The following is a 24,453-nucleotide window of genomic DNA, read 5'->3' as shown; positions in this document are numbered from 1 at the left end:
TATTTCCATATTATCAGTGCTTGGTAAAAAATTATGAATGTATAAAAGAGCAAGGTAGACTGATTTTAATTCAGACGAAAGATACACTGATAGAGTTTCAGTTTCCAAGGTGCAACTTTAAGAAGCTATCACTAGTTGAGTTTGGTGTAGTATCCATAATTGCATGAAAAGACCGTGAAGATGTTCCTTCCTTTTCGTATTACATATCTGTAGTTAGGTCAGATTTTCTTCACATACTTCAATCTAAACAACATATACCGAAAGAGCAAAGGCAGAAGCAGATATTTGAATCCAGCAGTCTTCTACTACGCCAGACATTAAAGACATTTGTAAGATTGTAAAACCATGCCACTCTTCTCACTACAGCTTTTTGTTTGGAAAATATAGTTATTTTTCATAAATACATGTTAACTGTACTATCACATATTGGGTTTTTAAATGAGTTAATATTAAAAAGATTTTCAGTGTTGATTTCCAATATGGTAAATATCAATAGCTGTAATCCACACTAATGAAAAGCTGTTTAAGGTTCTTAAATTGTAAGTGTTTTAAAGGAACCCTGAGACCAAAACATTTGAGAACTGCTTTATAGAGTGACTGGGGATCATGAATTTATTGTCCATCTGATTAAACAGAAACTGTCTCTAAAGAAATATGTAGTACTCAGATTAGATTTTGCAACTATTTGAAGATGTTTAAACATGGTGCATCTAACACTGAGATCAAAGACAGAACAAGGTGCTAGAACACATGTGAAACCAGAAAGATAATAGGAGGTCAGGTGAGAAGAGTGAGTTATGGTAGATTCTAAACCCAGGCAGCTGAACTCCTGTCTCTGAACGCTTTCTACTTAAGTGGGATGGTTTTCAGGGCTACTCTGGCTTTCTTAGCTGTTTCTTTTCAAATGGTAGTTCTTTGAGAACTTAGTCTTTTTCTGAATGTTTAATTTATAAATGAAAAAGACTTAGGGAACATCACTGTGACAACTACTGGTAATAGCAAAGTCCAGATTTTGTTATACGTTTATTAAATATTTTCTTCTTGAAACTTAGGGTTTTATTCTTAAAATAAAAGATTTGATTCTTAGTTTTTTGTAGTGGCAGGACAATTTGCTTTAAAATATCAAGGAAGAAAGAATTTAAAATTTCAAGCTAAATATCATGTATATTCTCTCAAATATATGTAACATTAACTGAACTTATATTTTTATTATAATGTTCAGATGTGGATTTTTTTGATTCATTTGAACAGATACGTATCATGTGCTTTGTGCCTAGATGTTAGGATAATTCCTGTCCTAATGAAGACTCCTGCCTGGTAACAAGACAGTTGTGCAAACACTTCAAATACAGTGTAATCACTGCTTAATGGAAGTCTATATAAGGTGCAGGGGTAGATGGCCTTGGAGATGCTTGGAAGAGTCAAAGAAGGCTTCACACAGGCTGTAGTGCTGGACCTGAGATTTGGAAGCCTCCTAGGAATTTGCCTGGTAAAGAACTTCAGGGAGAGGAAACCAAGTTCAGGGAATGTGTAGAGGCATTAGGCATTAGAAAGTTATGGTTTGTTTTGGAAAGTATAAGTAGTATTCCTGAAGTATCCAGTGCAAGGATGAGTGACAGGAGATAGAACAGGACAGGGTGATAGAGGTCGGATCATGAAAGGACTTTTGTGTCATGCAAACACTTTCTCATTTTATCTGGCAGGCTGCAGAGAGCCTTTAAAAGAATTTTGAGCAGGGAATTAACAGGCCTGAATAGTATTTTAGAAGATGTAAGTCTGGTGGCGGTATAGAAGGATGTTAGGTCGGAGGTAACAGTGGAGACTGGAGGCAGGGGAGACCATACAGAGGCTGCCCCAAGAGCGTGGACTGGAGTTGACGTGTAATAGGCAGTTGAATGTAACGATTTGTAAGTTGGGTAAGATAGGTTTGGGTTAATGCCATGAAGTGAGGCAGTGCCAAATAAAAGTGGATGAGGTGTTAAAGGAATTATTAAGCTAATTTCAGTGTAAAAGTCCATGTACTTTTTTTGCCCTTTTTGTATTCTTTATGTCCTCAAGTTATTAAAGTATTCTGCTTGTGAGGTGTATCATCCAGAGGAAGTCATCTGTCGGCAGCCTACCCATTCATTTCATTTGTGTTCCTGTGTTCCTACCACACACTTATCAAAACCTTTTCTCTGAAAGTCTTTTTATTCTGTCATTATTACATTTCCAATATTTTGGTAACGCTGAAATGAAAAATTAAACTTCATAGTGTAAACAGTCATAAATATTATAAAGGGCATTCTGTATGGATATTTTACCCAATTTTTGTGTAATTGCACCTGCCAGGTTATTTTCTAGATTAAAGAAGGTTATTCTAGACTAAAGAAGGTTTGTGAATTTCTGCTTGTATTGAAATAACAGATCAGTTTAGAATAAAGTAACGTGAGTTGTACCAAAATTTGCTGTCAGGAAGAAGTCTCTTGTTTTCTTTTCTATCCTCTAGTCTGCTAACTTGAATTTTATCCTTTTCTCACTAAAATGCTTCCACTGAGAAGGACGTAAACGTAAAAAGCACAAAAAACATTTTAAGAAACCTTTTAAAGGTCTTGATCGCTCAAAAGGTAGGTAAAAGTAGTTTTTATGCCATGTGTTATTTATACACATTGCCACTTGATTTCTGTCTTCAAAGGTCAAATGAATGTTAGATTACAATGTAACTTCAAAAATAAGTTTTAAGTTGGAAATGCATATTAAAATCTAAAATCTAAAATAAAAGAAGGACACTGGAATAGGTTGTAATTTCCATTGAGTAGTGCCTTAGCTATCGTTTGGTCATTGATTATGAACTATGTGAGAATTTCAACTCTTTTTTAAAAAATTTTATTGTTATTTATTTTTTATACAGCAGGTTCTTATTAGTTATCTATTTTATACATATTAGTGTATATATGTCAATCCCAATCTCCCAATTTATCACACCACCACCACCCCCTGCCACTTCCCCGCCTTGGTGTCCATACGTTTGTTCTCTACGTGTGTGTCTCTATTTCTGCCCTGCAAGCCGGTTCATCTGTACCATTTTTCTAGGTTCCACATATATGTGTTAATATATGATATTTGTTTTTCTCTTTCTGACTTACTTCACTCTGTATGACAATCTCTAGATCCATCCATGTCTCTATAAATGACCCACTTTTGTTCCTTTCTATGGCTGAGTAATATTCCCTTGTATATATGTACCACATCTTCTTTATCCATTCATCTGTCGATGAGCATTTAGGTTGCTTCCATGACCTGGCTATTGTAAATAGGACTGCAGTGAACATTGGGGTGCATGTGTCTTTTTGAATTATGGTTTTCTCTGGGTATATGCCCAGTAGTGGGATTGCTGGATCATATGGTAATTGTATTTTTAGTTTTTTAAGGAACCTCCATACTGTTCTCCATAGTGGCTGTATCAATTTACATTCCCACCAGCAGTGCAAGAGGGTTCCCTTTTCTCCACACCCTCTCCAGCATTTGTTGTTTGTAGATTTTCTAATGTTGCCTGTTCTAACTGGTGTGAGGTGATACCTCATTGTAGTTTTGATTTGCATTTCCCTAATAATTAGTGATGTTGAGCAGCTTTTCATGTGCTTCTTGGCCATCTGTATGTCTTCTTTGGAGAAATGTCTACTTAGGTCTTCTGTCCATTTTTTGATTGGTCTTCTGCCCATTTTTTGATTTGGTTTGTTTTCTTAATATTGAGCTGCTTGAGCCGTTTATATATTTGGGACATTAATCCTTTGTCCGTTGATTTGTTTGCAAATATTTTCTCCCATTCTGAGGGTTGTCTTTTCATCTTGTTTGTAGTTTCCTTTGCTTTGCAAAAGCTGTTAAGTTTCATTACATCCCATTTGTTTATTTTTGTTTTTATTTCCATTACTGTAGGAGGTGGATCAAAAAAGATCTTGCTGTGATTTATGTCAGAGACTGTTCTTCCTGTGTTTTCCTCTAAGGGTTTTATAGTGTCCGGTCTTACATTTAGGTCTGTAATCCATTTTGAGTTTATTTTTGTGTATGGTGTTAGGGAGTGATCTAATTTCATTCTTTTACATGTAGCTGTCCAGTTTTCCCAGCACCACTTATTGAAGAGACTGTCTTTTCTCCATTGATATCCTTGCCTCCTTTGTCGTAGATTAGTTGACCATAGGTGTGTGGGATTATCTCTGGGCTTTCTAACCTGTTCCATGGATCTGTATTTCTTGTTTTTGTGCCAGTACCATATTGTCTTCATTACTGTAGCTTTGTAGTATAGTATGAAGTCAGGGAGTCTCAGTCCTCCAGCTCCGTTTTTTCCCCTCAAGATTGCTTTGGCTATTCGGGGTCTTTCGTGTCTCCATACAAATTTTAAGATTTTTTTGTCTAGTTCTGTAGAAAATGCCATTGGTAATTTGATAGGGATTGCATTGAATCTGTAGATTGCTTTGGGTCATATAGTCATTTTCACAATATTGATTCTTCCAATCCAAGAACATGGTACATCTCTCCATCTGTTTGTGTCATCTTTGATTTCTTTCATCAGTGTCTTATAGTTTTCTGAGTATAGGTCTTTTACCTCCTTAGGTAGGTTTATTCCTAGGTATTTTATTCTTTTTGTTGCAATGGTGAATGGCATTGTTTCCTTAATTTCTCTTTCTGATCTTTTGTTGTTAGTGTATAGGAATGCAAGAGATTTCTGTGCATTAATTTTGTATCTGGCAACTTTACCAAATTCATTGATTAGCTCTAGTAGTTTTCTAGTGGCATCTTGAGGATTCTCTATGTATAGTATCATGTCATCTGCAAACAGTGACGGTTTTACTTCTTCTTTTCTGATTTGGATTCCTTTTATTTCTTTTTCTTCTCTGATTGTCGTGGCTAGGGCTTCCAAAACTATGTTGAATGATAGTGGCGAGAGTGGACATCCTTGTCTTGTTCCTGATCTTAGAGGAAATGCTTTCAGTTTTTTGCCATTGAGAATGATGTTTGCTGTGGGCTTGTCGTATATGGCCTTTATTATGTTGAGGGAGGCTCCCTCTATGCCCACTTTCTGGAGAGTTTTTGTCATAAATGGGTGTTGAATTTTGTCACAAGCTTTTTCTGCACCTGTTGAGATGATCATATGGTTTTTCTTCTTCAATTTGTTAATATGGTGTATCACATTGATTGATGTGCGTATATTGCAGAATCCTTGCATCCCTGGGATAAGTCCCACTTGATCATGGTCTATGATCCTTTTAATGTGTTGTTGGATTCTGTTTGCTAGTATTTTGTTGAGAATTTTTGCATCTATATTCGTCACATACTGGTCTGTAATTTTCTTTTAGTATCTTTGTCTGGTTTTGGTATCAGGGTGATGGTGGCCTCATAGAATGAGTTTGGGAGTGTTCTTTCCTCTGCAATTTTTTGGAAGAGTTTGAGAAAGATGGTTGTTAGCTCTTCGCTAAATGTTTGATAGAATTCACCTGTGAAGCCATCTGGTCCTGGACTTTTGTTTGTTGGAAGATTTTTAAGCACAGTTTCAATTTCATTACTTCTGATTGGTCTGTTCATATTTTCTATGTCTTCCTGGTTCAGTCTTGGAAGGTTATACCTTTCTAAGAATTTGTCAGTTTCTTCCAGGTTGTCCACTTTATTGGCATAGAGTTGCTTGTAGTAGTCTCTTATGACACTGTATTTCTGTGGTGTTTGTTGTAACCTCTCCTTTTTCATTTCTAATTTTATTGATTTGAGTCCTCTCCCTCTTTTTCTTGATGAGTCTGGCAAAAGGTTTATCAGTTTTGTTTATCTACTCAAAGAACCAGCTTTTAGTTTTATTGATCTTTGTTATTGTTTTCTTTGTTTCTATTTCATTTATTTCTGCTCTGATCTTTATGATTTCTTTCCTTCTGCTAACTTTGGGTTTTGATTGTTCTTCTTTCTCTAGTTCCTTTGGGTGTAAGGTTAGATTCTTTATTTGAGATTTTTCTTGTTTCTTGAGGTAGGATTGTATTGCTATAAACTTCCCTCTTAGAACTTCTTTTGCTGCATCCCATAGGTTTTGGATTGTCGTGTTTTCCTTGTAATTTGTCTCTAGGTATTTTTTGATTTCCTCTTTGATTTCTTCAGTGATCTCATGGTTATTTAACAATGTATTGTTTAGCATCCATGTGTTTGTGTTTTTTACATTTTTTCCCGCTGTAATTGACTTTTTTTTTTTTTTTTTTTAAAGAATTTCTATTTTTTTTTTTTTTTAATTTTTATTTATTCATTTATTTATTTATTTACTTATGGCTGTGTTGGGTCTTCATTTCTGTGCCAGGGCTTTCTCCGGTTGTGGCAAGCGGGGGTCACTCTTCATCGCGGTGCGTGGGCCTCTCACCACCGCGGCCTCTCCCGTCGCGGAGCACGGGCTCCAGACGCGCAAGCTCAGCAATTGTAGCTCACGGGCCCAGTCGCTCCGCGGCATGCGGGATCTTCCCAGACCAGGGCTTGAACCCGTGTCCCCTGCATCGGCAGGCAGACTCTCAACCACTGCGCCACCAGGGAAGCCCTGTAATTGACTTTTAATCTCATAGCGTTGTGGTTGGAAAAGATGTTTGATATGATTTCAGTTTTCTTAAATTTACCGAGGCTTGATCTGTGACCCAAGATGTAATCTATCTGGGAGAATGTTCCATGTGCACTTGAGAAGAAGGTGTAATCTGCTGTTTTTGGATGGAATGTCCTATAAATATTAATTAAGTCTATATGGTCTATTGTGTCATTTAAAGCTTGTGTTTCCTGATTAATTTTCTGTCTGGATGATCTGTCCTTTGGTGTAAGTGAGGTGTTAAGGTCCCCCACTATTATTATGTTACTGTCAATTTCCTCTTTTATAGCTGTTAGCAGTTGCCTTATGTATTGAAGTGCTCCTATGTTGGGTGCATATATATTTATAATTGTTATATCTTCTTCTTGGATTGATCCCTTGATCATTATGTAGTGTCCTTCCTTGTCTCTTGTAACATTCTTTATTTTAAAGTCTATTTTATCTGATATGAGTATTGCTACTCCAGCTTTCTTTTGATTTCCATTGGCATGGAAAATCTTTTTCCATCCCCTCACTTTCAGTCTGTATGTGTCTGTAGGTCTGAAGTGGGTTTCTTGTAGACAGCATATATATGGGTCTTGTTTTTGTGTCCATTCAGCCAGCCTGTGTCTTTTGGTTGGAGCATTTAACCTATTCGCATTTAAGGTAATTATCGATTCCTGTTGCCATTTTCTTAATTGTTTTGGGTTTGTTTTTGTAGGTCCTTTCTTCTCTTGGGTTTCCCACTTAGAGAAGTTCCTTTAGCATTTGTTGTAGAGCTGGTTTGGTGGTGCTGATTTCTCTTAGCTTTTGCTTGTCTGTAAAGCTTTTGATTTCTCTGTCGAATCTGAATGAGATCCTTGCTGGGTAGAGTAATCTTGGTGGTAGGTTCTTCCCTTTCATCACTTTAAATATAGCATGCCACTCCCTTCTGGCTTGTAGAGTTTCTGCTGAGAAATCAGCTGTTAACCTTATGGGAGTTCCCTTGTATGTTATTTGTCGTTTTTCCCTTGTTGCTTTCAATATTTCTCTTTGTCTTTGATTTTTGTCAATTTTATTACTATGGGTGTCAGCATGTTTCTCCTTGGGTTTATCCTGCCTGGAACTCTCTGTGCTTCCGGGACTTGGGTGGCTATTTCCTTTCCCATGTTAGGGAAGTTTTTGACTATAACGTCCTAAAATATTTTCTCAAGTCCTTTCTGTCTCTCTTCTTCTTCTGGGACCCCTATAATGTGAATGTTGTTGCGTTTAATGTTGTCCCAGAGGTCTCATAGGCTGTCTTGATTTCTTTTCATTCTTTTTTCTTTATTCTTTTCTGAGGCAGTGAATTCCACCATTCTGTCTTTCAGGTCACTTATCCGTTCTTCTGCCTCACTTATTCTGCTATTGATTCCTTCTAGTGTAGTTTTCATTTCAGTTATTGTATTGTTCATCTCTGTTTGTTCTTTAATTCTTCTAGGTCTTTGTTAAACATTTCTTGCATCTTCTCGATCTTTGCCTCCATTCTTTTTCCGAGGTCCTGGATCATCTTCACTCTCATTATTCTGAATTCTTGTTCTGGCAGGTTGCCTGTCTCCACTTCATTTAGTTGTTTTTTTTGGGTTTTATCTTGTTCCTTCATCTGGTACAAAGTCCTTTGCCTTTTCATTTTGTCTATCTTTCTGTGAATGTGGCTTTTCCTTCCACAGGCTGCAGAATTGTAGCTCTTCTTGCTTCTGCTCTCTGCCCTCTGTTCGAGAATTTCAACTCTTGAACTTGTATTTTCCTGTTTTTTATAGATAAACCAAAAGAAGCCAAAAAGGATACGTTGTTGGAAAAATTGGCAACTCAAGTAATTAAAAATGTACAAGTAAAAATCACAGACATTCACATTAAATATGAAGATGATGTAAGTAACTTAGTTTACTTGGTTTAAGTTAGTAATTACGTGTGTATTTTATGACATTAATTCTTGATTTGCCCATAAATAGCAATTTTAAATCCAAGATAGATTTTTTTTTCCTGATTAGTACACTACCATATCTCCTTCCTTGTGTTAGGCTTTTTTCATCTGGCATTAATGTGTGTACATATATCATAAAACTGCCATATGTTCCTTTCTAAAGCTAATTTAAGAGATTTTTGGATTTTTCTCTATCATTTATTTTGAATTTTGTTTAAAGACTTAGACTAATATAACTTTAAGGAACTAATTTTTTTTAATAATGACAAAAAATTAGTTTCCAGAGGTGATGAAGTAATCGTTTATAATGGTAGTTGGTAGAGAGGGGACTAAAATCTAGGTCAGTTGGCTGCTAGTCTCATTCATTTTAAATTCCACCATGTTGGATTTTAACACCCACAGCTACTCACACACATGTGTAGCAATATTTAGAAACCACACTTCACTTATAAGCAAAAGTTTAGCAGTAGTTGATTAAGAGCTGTTTTACTGATTAATTTTAGTTAAAATGTAACAAATATTTTGAACTTAATATGCACTGCTTTGTCTTAAAGTTCAAAACATACATGAGAAGCCTTGAATTTTTTTCATTTACCTAAAAAATTGGAAATGGTTTTTCATCTTTTCCAAAAATGAGTTTGCTTTCTTTTTTGTTTTTAGTTTGCTTTAAGTTTGGATTGAATTAAAGTCATACTGCCATATATAGAATTTATTTTACTTTCCTCATAAGTTCCTTTTGTAACTTAATATTCAGTAAGACACACTTGTAGTTTTTCAAGATACACCATCTCTATCTTACACTGACTTTTATCTTTTGGTTTTTCTGTAGTTATTAGACTGAATTTTACTAACAAATAATGTCTAAAAACCAAATTCATAAATCTCCTTGTTTAAAACAAACTTAGGAAAATAAAATTGACTCAACCCGTCATGGAAGTAAAAGAATTATTCTTAAAGCTAATGGCATGTTTGTGAATGATAATCTCAGTTTAAACTTAAACTAAGCTTTTCTATTGAGCAAATACAATTCGAACGGTACATTATTTCTTTCTCTTTAATGAAGAAATACAGAGATGCATAGGAGTGGGACAAGTAATATCAATTACATTTAAATTGGTGTCAGCGACAAAATATATTAAAATAATCTAAAGGAAAAATATTAAAAGCACAAAAGGATCTTCCTTATATTGCCTCTTTCAGTGTGATTACCTTAATTTTTTGGTCTAGAAGGATAGTGAAAAATATAGAAATGGGGGTAGGGAAAGTATAATAATTTATCATAAAGATATTCTTTGTATGATAGCAATAATTTATGGGTAGTGCATTAGCAGCTGAGGAGTTGTGTTTTATTAAAGTTCCTCCTGAAATAGCTGCAAGTCATTTTGAGCTTGATATCCATAGGTATAAAAAGATGAATATGGGAATGAAGGGAAATACATTTTGCCACAAATCATAATATATCTAATATCAAAAACAAAGCTCACAAAGCTCTTTGTGCTTTGCAGCTATACCAGAGCATGCATTTAGGTGACTAAACTCAAGTCTCTGGTGGATGATTTAGAACATGATTTTTCTCCTCTCTCTTGTTTCCCTATTTTCTTTCATGACCAAAAAACACTGACTTTTGGACATCTTTGAGATGTTGAAAACAATGACATCGTACACACCATGGCACAGTTTAAGCACTGTGTATAAATATAATTTAGGTATTGAAGATGAGAAATAGATCAGAAGTTTAACGTTGGCGTATTTTGAGTTAAGGGATTGAGGAAATTAAATATTAAGAATCTTGAAGCATCTTCTAACAAACCATTTTTAAAGTGTCCGGGAAATTAAAGGCTTAAAGAGACAGTTCACATTTCTAAATGTGAAAATCTTAAATGTTTTAAAAATAATTTAGTGGCCCGGTTTTATGTACAACTCCTTGTTTCATTTATCTATGGAGAACATCTTTAATGGTATATACATAAAGAGACTGTCTCTTTTAAACTATGTAGACAAGAGTCTGTTTAGTGCTAGTTAGTGAATCTTCTCACTTCTAGTAAGAAAATAGTTCCACTGGGAAAGTATCATGTTAGTGTCATGCCTACAAAATATGGAAAATCCCAGCCATGTTACTGTCTTCCTTCCTTTTCTTTTCCACAAATCCATTTGGTTGCGTTACTTTTAAACTCATTGTCCTATGTTGCCTATTGTAGAGCGGAGAATAGATTTACCCTCACTATCAGTATATTTTAATGTCACCTTTTTTTCTTTGATAGGTAACAGATCCAAAGCGGCCTCTTTCATTTGGTGTCACACTGGGAGAACTTAGTCTATTGGTAAAGTGACCTTATTTAAAATTTCTGTGGAACCTGTAAAATATTATTCTCAAGTCACAGGGTGAATTTCCTAAAATCAGCTATTGCTACAAATAGCTGTTTTATTTTTATGTGTAATCTTTCTACAGCTTTTCTAGGAATTTACAACTTGTAGTGATACTTTCATTATGTTCTCTAATTATTTTGATTTATCTTTGAATTTAACAGATTTCAAAATATCAAGACCAAGTGTTTTGAAAGTATTAAAAGCTGTATCTTACATCTTTAGTAAATTAGGGGAAGATAGATTTCTATAGAGTTATGTTCTTATCCACAGTATAATTTCCAAATAGTTTATACATGTGTATCTGTTTATGATATTGAAATGTACATAAGCCAATTTATTTTGATGAAGTATTTTATAATGCAGTTTGGTTTTTCTCTTAAAGTTCTTTAAGGATATAGAGTGTGTATATCCAGGTTGGACATTTTTTTCCTATTACGGACAACTAAGTGGCAGGAAACATGTTTTAAAGTTAAGGACAGTGAGCAGTAGATCATACTGGGTACATTTTTGCCTTTTGATTAGTTACACGAAGAGGGCCTTAGTAGGGAAAGAAGATGAAGAAAAAAAGAAAGAGAAGTAGACTGTTAAACAGAAAAAGGACATTGTTACATGGAAGCCTTAAGAAGATACATGCATGCAGAGAAGTAGAGGTATACATCAGTTGAAGATCAAAGCAGAAAAATTAAAAGGTACTGGAGAAACAAAGGAAAGGGAGTCCAGGAAGCTAGTGTTTAATACACAGTTTATCCTCTGCTTGTTTCCAAAATGAATTTGAAGTAGCTTTCAATAAAAAAGAGACAATGCTATAACACTTCTAAAGAAACCAGAGTCTGTGTTGTGAAAGGCAGAGAGATCATTGTTCCAGAAAAATGAGACCAGCAATATTAGTCATAAGTGAGCTCCCTGTTTAATGTTGAGCTTCTAACAGACCAAATGAAAAATACAAAATAGTCACATAGTGCCCATTGACTGATAACAGGCATTCTAAAGATGGTGTGTAGTTTCCTTAGTGTGTGCTGTTGTTTGATCCTCCGTATCTTTGCTCAGATTCTTCATATGGTTTTTCTTTGCCTGTGTTATTCTTTTCCCTTAATCTGCCTGGCATTTCTATTCAGGTTTTAATAGTTCCTTCAGATATTACCGTCTTTCTCATTCTTTTTTTTTACTTCACTCTTAGAAGTTACCATTCCTTCTTTTATGCTCCCCATTATATTTTATCAAAGCACCTGTGACACATTACTGAACTGGTTATCATGTTGGTTTCCTTCTATCCAGCCTTCATTCATTGATACAGTAGTGCCTATATTTTAGTGCTTTTGTGATGATGAAATTAGATAGTTTGTGTAAAGCATTTGGCACATTGTCTGGCTCAGTTTCTGCTTCACCTACCACACTGACTATTATAACAACAATAATAGCAAACTTAACTCTTTCTGTATCTGTACCATTCCTTTTTTCCATCTTTCCACTTACAAACTAACTTTTATATCTAAGATAATCTTCCCACCTCTGATCTGGATCCCGTCGTCCCCCGTGTCCTTAGGAGCCTTTTTCCCCCTTTTCTCTCACCCCCTCCTACCTTTTGCCTTTTCTTCCTTATTTCTGTCAATTTCCTTCTCTTTCCTAAATCTTCAACCCTTCTTCTTCCCTCGTCTCCCTTCTCTACCTCCTTCTTCTAAGTTTTGAAATGCATTCAAGTGTTTCTTTTATATTAAAATTAAAAAGCCTCTCCTTAACCTTCTCCCACTCCACCCAGGCCCCATCTAACTATTGCCTTCTCCTCTTCTTTCTAACTAAGTTGGTGAGAAAATTCTCTACCTTTGCTCTCTTTATTTCCCCACCTCCTAATGACTCCCTACCCACTATACTCTTATTCTACTGCTCCCCTGAAACTGCTCTTAACCAGTTCATCGGTAATGCCCTGGCCGCTTAAGTAAGTTTATTTTAGTTTATCTCACAGCAGCTTTTGGCATTGCTGACCATACTGACTTTGTAGAAACATGGTCATGCTGTGATTTCCATATTCTCCGGGTTTTCTTCCTACTTTGCAATATTTATTTATTTATTTACTTACTTTTTACAAGAATGTGGACCTTCTTCAGTAGTTTATAGGCTAGCTCTCTGTTTTTATTCATACCCAATTCCTTCCACGCGCAGACACAGAGTAGCTCAGTAATTATTTTCTGAATGAATGAACTCAGTTAAATTAGAACCTCCTCAATTCCATTTTCACTGTTCCTTTCATTTTGTATTATAAATATGTAAAGAAACAGGTAACTAACATTAGCCATCATTAGCTAAATGTCTTGTTGTTCCCAAGTTATTTTGTTACGGTTATTAGAGCACTGTTTTGTTGATATATATACTTCATTTCACAGTTACTCTCTTTTTTTCTTTTAGACTGCAAATGAACACTGGACTCCGTGCATATTAAATGAAGCAGAAAAAATTATATATAAGGTATTAGACTAGACTTTTTAATCCAGTTATTTTCCTAAGTACAAACACTTAATGTATTTTCTTCAAGAAACCTTGATGGAGCAGAATATGCCATTGGAATGTGAGTTAAAAGTTTTGGGTCCAGTTTTGGCTCTGCTACTTACTATGTGACCTTCTGTAATCACTTACCTATTCTGAAGTTTAGATTCTTCACCTAGAATATAAAGAAACCAGATAAAATTAATGTTTCCCAAATTGTATTCATGGAGCATAATATATCATTGGAATGTGGGTTAAAAGTTCTGGGTCCAGTTGTGGCTCTGCTACTTACTATGTGATAACCTTCTGTAATCACTTACCTATTCTGAGGTTTAGATTCTTCACCTAGAATATAAAGAAACTGAATAAAATTAATGTTTCCCAAATTGTACTTCATGGAGCATTAGGTAATTAAGATATTATCAGATTTGTTGAAAAAATATTCTCTGGTCAAGTAAGATTACTGACTAAAGTAGAAAGCTGTACATAGTTAAACAGGTACGTTTTATTTTGTTTTAAACTCCAGGACTTCACAGTACTTTAAATATGCTAATAAACATTGTGAATCTTTAAGAAGGATATTTAGTATGTAGCTTTCCCCACCTTTGTTGATCATAGAATCCTCTCCCTTCACCCTTCCCTTGAAATAGCCATTTGTACCCACTGGAGAAATCATGTCTTTCTTTTTTTTTTTTTAATAAATTTATTTATTTTTATTTATTTATTTTTGGCTGCATTGGGTCTTCGTTGCTGTGCGCGGGCTTTCTCTAGTTGCAGCGAGTGGGGGCTACTCTTCCTCACGGTGCACGGGCTTCTCATTGTAGTGACTTCTCTTGTTGCAGAGCACAGGCTGTAGATGCGCAGGCTTCGATAGTTGTGGCTCGTGGGCTCTAGAGCACAGGCTCAGTAGTTGTGGTGCATGGGCTTAGTTGCTCCACGACATGTGGGATCTTCCCAGAGCAGGGCTTGAACCCATGTCCCCTGCATTGGCAGGCAGATTCTTAACCACTGCGCCACCAGGGAACTCCTGAATCATGTCTTTCTTATTCAATGAAATATTTACAGTCTGTTAAATACTAAATTCTCAATAAATATTTGATCACTGAATGAATGAATCCCCTTGGGAATAGTGTTCCTGGAAGCACAGTTTAGCAAATGCTAGATTAATAATAAAGTCTCTGTATAATATACATATATTTTCCTCCATTTTTGCAGTATCTCCTTTCCTTTAAAAGTTCAAAGCGGCAATTGGAGAATTTTGGGGTAGAGAACATGAGAATAATCTTTTATTATTCATTCATAACTTCAGTGTGTTAGTTACCTGACCTTTTCCATTTTCTTCTATAGCTTATACGGCTTGATAGTCTCAGTGCCTACTGGAATGTTAACTGCGGCATGTCTTACCCGGGGTCAAGGGAACACATCTTGGTAATTTCAGTTCGTACCTTGGAGAACTAACCACACTCCCTAGATTTGTTTTACATAGTGGTCTTTAATGAGGACAGGATGTCAGTCTTTTGTTTAAGTTGTATGTAACTAAGTCAGAAGTGTGCAACACAGTTTTTGGAATCACTCTATCTTTAAAAAAAGCACTTTTGATTTTGAAGATCTTTGTGAAATCATTCACTTGACAGTGAGATGAGAACCTATACTATCACATTAAAACTGTGTTTATGGTTTTTTACACTCTCATTTTGATGGCATTCTGGTTGCATTGTGGAGTTTCATATGAGAATGATTACTTGAAGAGTATTGTAAAGAAAGATGATACCTTTCAGATCTAAAAAATGTGTTCTTAGCAAATGTTTTAAGCATTTGTGATGATGCATTCTTGAATAGTGAATGATTGATTCAAAACTAAGCGTGCTAAGCCAGTCTTAGTCATGTTTATTTACTTAGATGAGAAAGGAAGAACAGTTGAATTTTCTGAATTGAATTAATTCCAAGATTCTATCTTTTATTTCTCAGAAAGATACTGTAACGTTAGGTTAATTTGCCTTTGTCTAGAAAGTGTTTGAGATCCTAATTCATGGATGTGTGTGTGTGTGTGTGTGTATGTATATATATGTGTGTATATATGTATGTACACATATACACATTTTAAGTCAGAGGGGAACACAGTCTTAAAATGTTGTTTCCAGATATTTAGAATTTATAAAAATTATCTACTAAAGTAATAAAGAGATATATCTGTAAATAGTGCTCAGTGTGTTTTTCTTATGGACTAATAATTATGAAGATGGGAATAAAGATATTGATTTAGGACCAGATTTGTGTGTGTGTTTGTGTGTGAATGGCTGAATATGTATGCATTTTCTTTTCATTCTCACATAGTTCAAATTTTTTGTTTAGGGTCAGCTGAAAAGTGAAATTCTTACAAGTAGCAATATACCCCCAAACCATCAATACAGTAAGTAATGGTAAAAGTTTATTTCATGTTATAAGAAGCATGGAATTAAATACTTTATTTTAAAATACTTTTTCTGATAAAGTTATTTTGACAAAGAGAAAGTATTAATTTTATATGTTAGTTTTATGATATAGCATATTTGGTATATAATTTAGTATTTAGAAATAGATTATACCACTTACACCACTGGAGAGTGAGAAGGGCACTGTGGCTGTAGTTCACTCCCAACAGTTAACCCTCTTGACCTCCATGTTTTCTTCCTACCTTGTTATTGTCTACTTTGTTTTAGGAATTAGGTTTTCTTTTCTTTGTTTAATAGCAAAATCTCTGAGATCTTGATATTCAGGATCTGAGCATGTCACTATTGCAGTGTTAAGACAGACTGACTACTCCAGAGATTTTTGTTTTTAATGAAGTATAGTTGATTTACAATATTATGTTAGTTTCAGGTGTACAGCATAGCGATTCTGTATTTTTACAGATTATACTCCATTATGGATTATTATAAGATACTGGGTATAATTCCCTGTGCTATACAGTAAATCCTTATTTCTTATCTATTTTATGTATAGCAGTTTGTATCTGTTAATCCCATAACCCTAATTTGTCCCTTCTCCTTCCCTCTCCTCTTTGGTAATCACAAGTTTGTTTTCTACATCTGTGAGTTGTTTCTCTTTTGCATATACATTCATTTGTATTATTTTTTAGATTCCACATATAAGTGATATCATATAATATTTGTCTTTCTCTGTCTTATTTTACTAAGCATAATATTCTCTAGGTTCATCCACATTGCTGTAAATGGCAGTATTTCATGCTTTTTTATGGCTGAGTAATATTCCATTGTATATATGTACCACATCTTAATCCATTCGTCTGTTGATGGGCACTTGGGTTGCTTCCATGTCTTGGCTATTGTAAATAGTGCTGCTGTTAACATTGGTGTGCATGTATCTTTTCAAATTAGTATTTTTATTTTTTCAGGATATATACCCAGAAGTGGAATTGCTGGGTCATATGGTAGTTCTACTTTTGTTTTTTTGAGGAACCTCCATACTGTTTTCCATGGTGGCTGCACCAATTTACATTTCCCACCGACAGTGCACAAGGGTTCCCCTTTCTTCACATCCTCTCCAGCATTTGTTATTTGCAGACTTTTTCATAGTAGCCATTCTCACAGGTGTGAGGGGGTACCTCATTGTTGTTTTGATTCATATTTCTCCAGAGATCTTTTTTAAGTAAGCTTTTCTATTTCTTGGCAGCCTCACCTTTACCTATTTTTAAATAGATCTCTAACAAAGCTGCCTCTGTATTTATTTATCCCATTCATTTTCTCCATTTCAGTTTTGTTCTAAAGGTGCTATTCTTTTGTTTTTATTTAGTGTACCTCTTTATGTTTGTTCTCAGCTTTCATGCCCATGTTCTTCTATATTCCATACTACTCTCAATCACTGTTGTTTTCTTCTTATTCTTTTATAGCTAATTGCCTTTATATGAGAGCTGGCACTTTCTCTTTATGTCCACAAACCTCTCTATTAAATGATGACAGAGTTTTCAGATACTGTTAGTTTGTGAGAGCATTTAGTTTCCCTCATGAAAGAACTTGTTCAGAAAAATCTACAACTTTATTCTGAGACATGTTTCATTTATAAATAACCTCTAAATAAGTTAAAATTTTTATACAGTCTTATGTAAATTGTAAATACTATAAGATACCACAATTTATATAATTTTAATACTATTTGCAATTAAAATTTATTACATTACTTTGCTCTGTCATCTTCCCTAATACTCTTTTTCATACTACTTCTCAACTTCAAAAATATTGCCTTTAGTTGAGTCTAAGATTATATATGTAATGATCATTTTGAAAATTACAAAGTAGTAGGCAATTTTTTTCTGGGTAATATGAATTTCATTCATGATTCTGTTCCTAAATTCTGACTATGATTAAGTAATATGGAAAGTAATCAAATTTTGTTTCCTATCTTGTATTAGTATTTTTGGGGGGGGCCATGTCAGGCAATACTTTATAATTATTTTTAAAATTTTTATTGGAATATAGTTGATTTACAATGTTGTTAGTTTGTTAGTTTTAGGTGTACAGCAAAGTGAATCAGTTATACATATACACATATCCACTCTTTTTTAGATTCTTTTCCCATATAGGCCATTACAGAGTATTGAGTAGAGTTCCCTGTGCTATACAGTAGGTTCTTATTAGTGATCTATTTTATATATAGTAGTGTGTATATGTCAATCCCAATCTCCCAATTTATCCCTCCCCCTGTATTATTATTTTTAATGAATACTAAAATCATTAAATGTCTTGTAGCAAGGAAGGGAAACATAATTTTACACAGACTGTGAAAAACCAAGATTAGATTGTCTATATTTTGTACATTTCTTACTTAGAAGCATAGAGCACCAGTTTTCTCCTTGGAGATTCCACTTTTACCATTGAGTTTGACAGTTCCTATTATGCAGATAAGTAGATGCTTAAATAGTTTTTTGGTAGTGATTTTTTTACATTTTTTTGATCATTTTTCTTTACTTTCAAAGTAACAGTGTTCTCATAATTATTTACAGTTGCTCATGTGTAAGGGCATGTAAACATATCTTACGTCTTCCCATGTTGTATAAGTTTTCCAGCCAGTATCAGCCTCTGCAAAACTCTACATGAATCCTTATGCAGAAACAGAGCTCAAAACACCTAAACTTGATTGGAACATAGAAGTACAAAATATTGCCATTGAATTGACCAAACCTCAGGTAAGATTCATTTGGGTATTTATAGCTTTGACTAACCTTGAATTTCAGTGGCTTTTGTCCTCTGTGATTATTCCTTCTCCAGTGCTCTGGTGGGTCTTTTGGTTTGTTATGTTGAGATTTGATATATCTCCTAAAAATAGATTATATGTGTATTTTTAAAAGAAAATAAATACCATATATAAGAAATAGTTTTCCTTCATTTTATCTGATTTTTCCCTTATTGGTGGAGAATCTTACCAAATCATAGTGAATGACATGATTCCCATTTAATTCCCAATTCTTGATGGAGGGTTTTAATAGTTTTTTTCTCCGTCAGATTTTAATAGCAGACACTCTTACATTAAATATTGTTCACTTAATTTTTAGAATAGCTATGTTGGCAGCTTTTTTTCCTTCACTTGTTTCTCAAGTTTGGTTATGTGCCTAAGGAGTTTGGATAAGACATCTGGAGAACTGGAAGTGAAAGGAGGATGGGGGATTTAGCTAATTGAGCTTTTAGCCCAGTGCAGTCCAGTACAAATATAATGCAAGTCATATGTGTAATTTAAAATTTTCTAGTAGCTACATTAGCAAAATAAGAAGAAAAGAGGAAAACAATTACTAAAATGAATAACATTTTATTTAACTTAACATACCCAAAATATTATCATTTCAACATGTAATCAAAATTAAAAATTGTTACAATATTTTATATTTTTATTTTTTCTTAAGTCTTCAAAATCTGGGGTTTATATTATACTTACAAATACATTTAAGTTCCGACTATCTGCATGTTAAGTACTGAATAGCCGTGTGGTAACTCTTAGGTAGAGTTGCGTTAAGAGAACATGGAGAAGATGCTGGACTTCCCCTTTCTTTATTTTACCTATAGTTGTGTGTGTGTGTGTGTGTGTGTGTGTGTGTTTCCCTCCATTTGAGCTGTTTACCAGATACACACAGAGTTGTTGTAATGGTGGTTAAGATGGGTGGTTAAATAGCTTTATCTTGCTTTAGTTATGCAATAATTTTCTGGAGCAATTTGAAATTCAGCTTATAGATAGCCACTGCTTGAAATGATGGTCCAGAGGAAAATATGTAGTTTTAGGAATCAGCATGTTTCATGTTAGTAGTTACAGATACCATATTTCATTGGGTCTAAGATTTACATTTATTTCACACTTTAATATATTTGAAAATAGGATGTATATTATTATTGGTGGTATGACAGTTTAATTGGCAGTACTGTTTTCTTTTGTAGTAGAACTTAAAATTATCTTACAACTTATAATCATTGTTGTCTTAAATCTGATGAAATATATTATTGAATTACCAGACAACTATGATGTTCACTGTTCAGAGAATTTGAAGTCTCACTATACTGAAAATATAACAAAATTTGGTGTTTATTCATGTGTATGATGTAACAAACGTAACTTGGTTTTTGTTTTAATAGTACTTAAGTATGATTGACCTTTTGGAATCAGTGGATTATATGGTTAGAAATGCTCCTTACAGGAAATATAAGCCTTATTTACCACTTCATACCAATGGTCGACAATGGTAAGTTAGAATTTTTAAAAAAATGTTTTATGAGAACCATGTAATCATATAGTTAGGGACTCTCAGAGCTAAGAGACCTTTAAAGCCATGTAATGAAGCCACTTTATTTTTTTAGAGACATGAGAGGGATATCTTTTATATTATGTCCTTGTTACTTTTTTTTTTTTTTAATAAACACGTTCTCTTGTACTCCTGCTCCTAGATTATTCCCAAATTCTTAACTCAGTATTCAAGACTTTCAACTTTTTTTTGATCTTATTGCCCTTCAGTAATGGATATGAACTCCAGTGTGGCAACCATATTGGGATACTATTAATTTCACACAACGTGTCATTTTGTGTCTTTATGATTTTGCTTTGGCATATCCTCTTCCTGGAGTGGTTTGCTCCATTCATAATCTATTTAAGTCAGAGAACTGAAGTACTGGGGAATTGAAATGTTATCGCTGAGCTTTTGTAGGAATACAGTTAATAAGAACAAAAAAAGTAACAGTGTAGCTCTAAAACGTCAAAGCTATTTTCCTGCTGTTTCTTAAACCTTCATATTCAAATGTGCATTAACAAAATTTGTTTTGCAGGTGGAAATATGCAATTGATTCTGTTCTTGAAGTTCATATAAGAAGGTATACACGGATGTGGTCATGGAGTAATATAAAAAAACACAGGCAATTGCTCAAGAGTTATAAAAGTGCCTACAAAAATAAGCTAACCCAGACTAAAGTCCCAGAAGAAATACAGAAACAAATTCAGGTATATCTTGCATATATTGGTGAGAGCTATTATTTGTTAAATTATCCTTTAATGTTAATTTAATTTAATTTAAATTTGAATTTAAATATAATTTTAGAAAGAACAGAACTGAGCTCTTTTTAAGAGAATTGTATGGAAAATGCAGAGTATTTTTCCCCCTGTTTTTTCCTTTGAAAAAAAAGCTTCCTAATATCAGGGTACTTGTAAACTATTTGGAGAAATGTGTTTGGTTTTTATAATAATGTTTAGAAAATCAATATCAGAGCTGTTCAAATATGTGTTTAATATTAGCTAGATGTGTATTGTTAGTTTTGTTTGGCTTTTTTTTTAAGAGTTCAAAGTATTATTTGTAAAAAATAGTTCTTATGCTCAAGATAGGAGTCTTATTTATCCCCTTCTGAAATATAGAAAAACACTACACTGAATACATAATTTGCTTAATATCATCTGAGTATATCACTGTTTTTGCTACAAATTCATAACATAAAGAATTAATCGAATTGTTATGCTGAAATATATAACAATCACTAATATTATATATTAGGAAAAGCATCAAGTTTCTCAGTATCTTAGATCTGGTATTCTCATGTATAAAATGGAAACAGTATCTGTCTAACAGAGTTGTGAGAATTGCATGAAATAACACAGAGCATGTGACACACAGGTCACCCACTACACGTTAGATTCCTCTTACATAAATTCCCCAAGTTGGTTTCTGCTTTAGTGTACTTGGTTTGAGGAATTTTACATTCTTAAATTTTGTGTTTTATTAAGGTGCCTTTAGTACGATGATTGTGAAATAACAGAGAAAAGGGGGAGTCAGAAATAACAACCATAAGGCTAATACCTAAAACAGGTCCCCCTCCTAAATATTTTTGTTTCCATTTGCATGTATGGCTATCTCTGTATTACAGTGGTCTCATTAAAATTCTTATTTTCATATTGTATTTAACAGGCATTTACTTTCTTGAAAAATTGTTTCTCACATTGCAAAAAATAAAAATGTAAAAGCCAAGTGTACATTCAAATTTATACTTATACTTTCAATAGATCACAAATGCTGTTTGTTCATGGACTAGAATAAGCCTAGAAATCATAGAAGAAAAGAATTTTTTTAATCTAATGACCATCTTCTTTGTTTACAAGTGTCTCTTTGTTTTTTAGGATTTGGAGAGGCCACTAGATGTTTTTAACATAATTTTAGCAAGGCAACAAGCACAAGTTGAGGTAATCTTTTCTTCTTTTTCTTTTCTTCATGATATTTTTTTTTTTTTAAACTGGAGTATATTTGCTTTACAGTGTTGGGTTAATTTCTGCTGTACAACGAAGTGAATCAGCTGTATGTATACATACATCCCCTGCCTCTTGGACCTCCCTCCCATCCCCCCATCCCACCCATCTAGGTCACCACAGAGCACCGAGCTGAGCTCCCTGTGCTATACAACAGGTTCCCACTATCTATCTATTTTACACGTGGTAGTGTATATATGTCAGTCATTTTTATTAGCTGATTTTATGTTTTAAACATGTTAATACTACTCCTTTAAACCTGGGATCAAGAAATTTAAGTTTCATGGGAAGTTGTTTAGATTTACTCACGTAAGAATAAAGGTTGAGTTTTCATGTCTTAATTTAGTCTCAGGAGAAAATTAATTGGAATATTGGAGGAAAAAACCCCACTAATATGAAGGGGCAAATTTTCTAATTTTATAACTAAAAATTTGCTAACCCCCCAAAAGAAAGTAAGTAAAAGTCATCCATAATCCTAGCAATACAGAATGCTGGTGTTAACATTTTGATATGTAGGCTTCTAGTTTTTCTCTCATGCATATGTACCTAGTTATTTATACTTTGTATTCCCCATTTCTTTCCCTTTATTTCCTCTTCCCTCCCTTCCTTCCTCCTTTCTTTAACCCATTTTCTTTTTTTCCCTCCTTCCCTCCTTCTCTCCCTCTTCTCTTCCTTTCTTTTTTTTTCTAAAATTGTACTCAATCTGTTTGTAATGTTTTGTAATTGCTGACTTATCCCACTTGGTACCTTGTCCTCATTGTTCCATGTCATTTCTATTATTCTGTAACATGACTTTTTTGGTAAACAAAAAAATAAATTATAAGTGCAATAAACTCATTATTGAAAAGTTAGAAAATAAAGATCCACAAAGAAAGAAAATAGAAATACCCATTATCGCACACACTAAAGATAACTACTGTTAATACCTTTTTGTGTATTCTTCCAGGCTTTTTTATAGTCATAGATCTTTATACACATACTCATTTTTTTAAATGGGATTAAAGCATATGCACTTGTTCATTCATATACTTAGTAAACGCTCATTGAGTGCCTGTTGTACTAGCATAATAGTTAAGAGTGTAGACTTGGGAGTCAGATGGTCTGGATTCTAATCCCAGCTTTGCTGTCTGCTACTTGTTTGACCTTGGGTTGACTATTTAACCTGCCTGTGCCTCAGTTTCCTCATTTGTAAAACAATATTAATTCACAGTACCTACATCATAGGGTTATTGTGTGGAGTACCTGATAAACTACATATACCACTTAGACTATTATGTGCCTGGCACAATTCTGTGTGCATATTATGTACATCTCATCACCCTTGCCGTATTCTGTTTGTTAGAAACAAGTCACAGGTCATGCCCACACTCAAGGGAAGGGGACTGTCCAAGGGTAAGGACACCAGGAGGGAGAAGTTTTACGGCAGGTGGGGGATGAGTACAACATGTGAAAAAAAAAAGTGAGGAACTCACTATTGAGAAGGTCACTTCTCCAAGTGTTGACTTCCCTCCACCATCTGCCTACTTTGCTAACTTTTCAGAGTCTGTGGTAGATGCTTTTTATGTGTTGTCCAGAATTTTTTGTTGTAATAAGCCATGAAGGATGTGTTGTAGAGGGCTTAGGCCATCATGGAACTGAAAGTTCATCATTGGATTTAGCCATAAAGAAATCATTTGAAGAGCAAGTTTTATAGAATAGTGTGGGTAGAAATTTGATAGGAATGAGAGGGAGTGGAAGATGAGGAGTTGGAGAGACTAAGTACAGACAGTTATGATACTTCACTGTAAGTGGAAAGCAAGATAAAGGGAGTGGCAACTCGTGGGGATTGTGGAGTCAAGAAAAGGTTTTGTAAGTTGCTTTTCTTTCTTTAAAAAAAAGTTACAATGTTCCATTTTATATAGTATTCCATAGAATTGTTTATCCAACATAATTTTAAATAACTGACTAGTATTCAGTTCTGTTCGTATACCAGAATTTGCTTACTATTTCCCACTGGTTATATTTGATTATAAATGACACTACAGTGAGGAGCCTTGTCTTTACATTTTCTCAAGCGTCTCTTATTTTCTTAAGGACAAATTCCCCAAGGTGGGGCAGAGAGTGTGAATATTTTAAAAGGTATTTGCTACTACTGTGGATTTGTTCCTGTGAATTAGAGAAACATTTTGCCAGAAGAAACAGATAATTCTAATCCTCCCTAAATTAAGTTGCTTCAGTTTAATTGGGTGTTCTTTAATACTACTTATCAGTTGCTTCAAAATTGAAGGAAGAAGATAAATTATTGGATGCTGTGGCTAAAGAAGGATGGGAGTGTAGATGAAGAGAAGGCAATTAGATTCATCCAAGATTG

General features: G+C 34.2%; 1 protein-coding gene across 6 annotated transcripts in view; it reads left to right on the top strand.

The window, feature by feature from the left end:
• Positions 1 to 24,453, top strand: part of VPS13C (vacuolar protein sorting 13 homolog C) — a 182,326-nt gene that overhangs the window by 30,473 nt on the left and 127,400 nt on the right. For 4 of the 6 annotated variants that reach the window (XM_082444513.1, XM_082444514.1, XM_082444516.1 and 1 more), the window contains exons 6-14: positions 8,335 to 8,444; positions 10,760 to 10,819; positions 13,266 to 13,325; positions 14,691 to 14,771; positions 15,696 to 15,753; positions 18,398 to 18,525; positions 19,958 to 20,064; positions 20,642 to 20,813; positions 21,978 to 22,040. In XM_082444513.1, coding sequence (XP_082300639.1) covers positions 8,335 to 8,444; positions 10,760 to 10,819; positions 13,266 to 13,325; positions 14,691 to 14,771; positions 15,696 to 15,753; positions 18,398 to 18,525; positions 19,958 to 20,064; positions 20,642 to 20,813; positions 21,978 to 22,040 — 839 coding nt within the window. Of the gene's footprint in view, positions 1 to 2,540; positions 2,607 to 8,334; positions 8,445 to 10,759; positions 10,820 to 13,265; positions 13,326 to 14,690; positions 14,772 to 15,695; positions 15,754 to 18,397; positions 18,526 to 19,957; positions 20,065 to 20,641; positions 20,814 to 21,977; positions 22,041 to 24,453 lie in introns of all 6 variants that reach the window. The other 2 variants (XM_082444517.1, XM_082444518.1) reach the window with 1 other exon arrangement.

This window comes from Balaenoptera physalus, assembly GCF_965194825.1.
Source record: "Balaenoptera physalus genome assembly, chromosome: 2".
Lineage (NCBI taxonomy): Eukaryota > Metazoa > Chordata > Mammalia > Artiodactyla > Balaenopteridae > Balaenoptera > Balaenoptera physalus.
The sequence above is the reverse complement of the archived record's forward strand: the minus strand, read 5'-3'. Positions and strand labels throughout refer to the sequence as shown.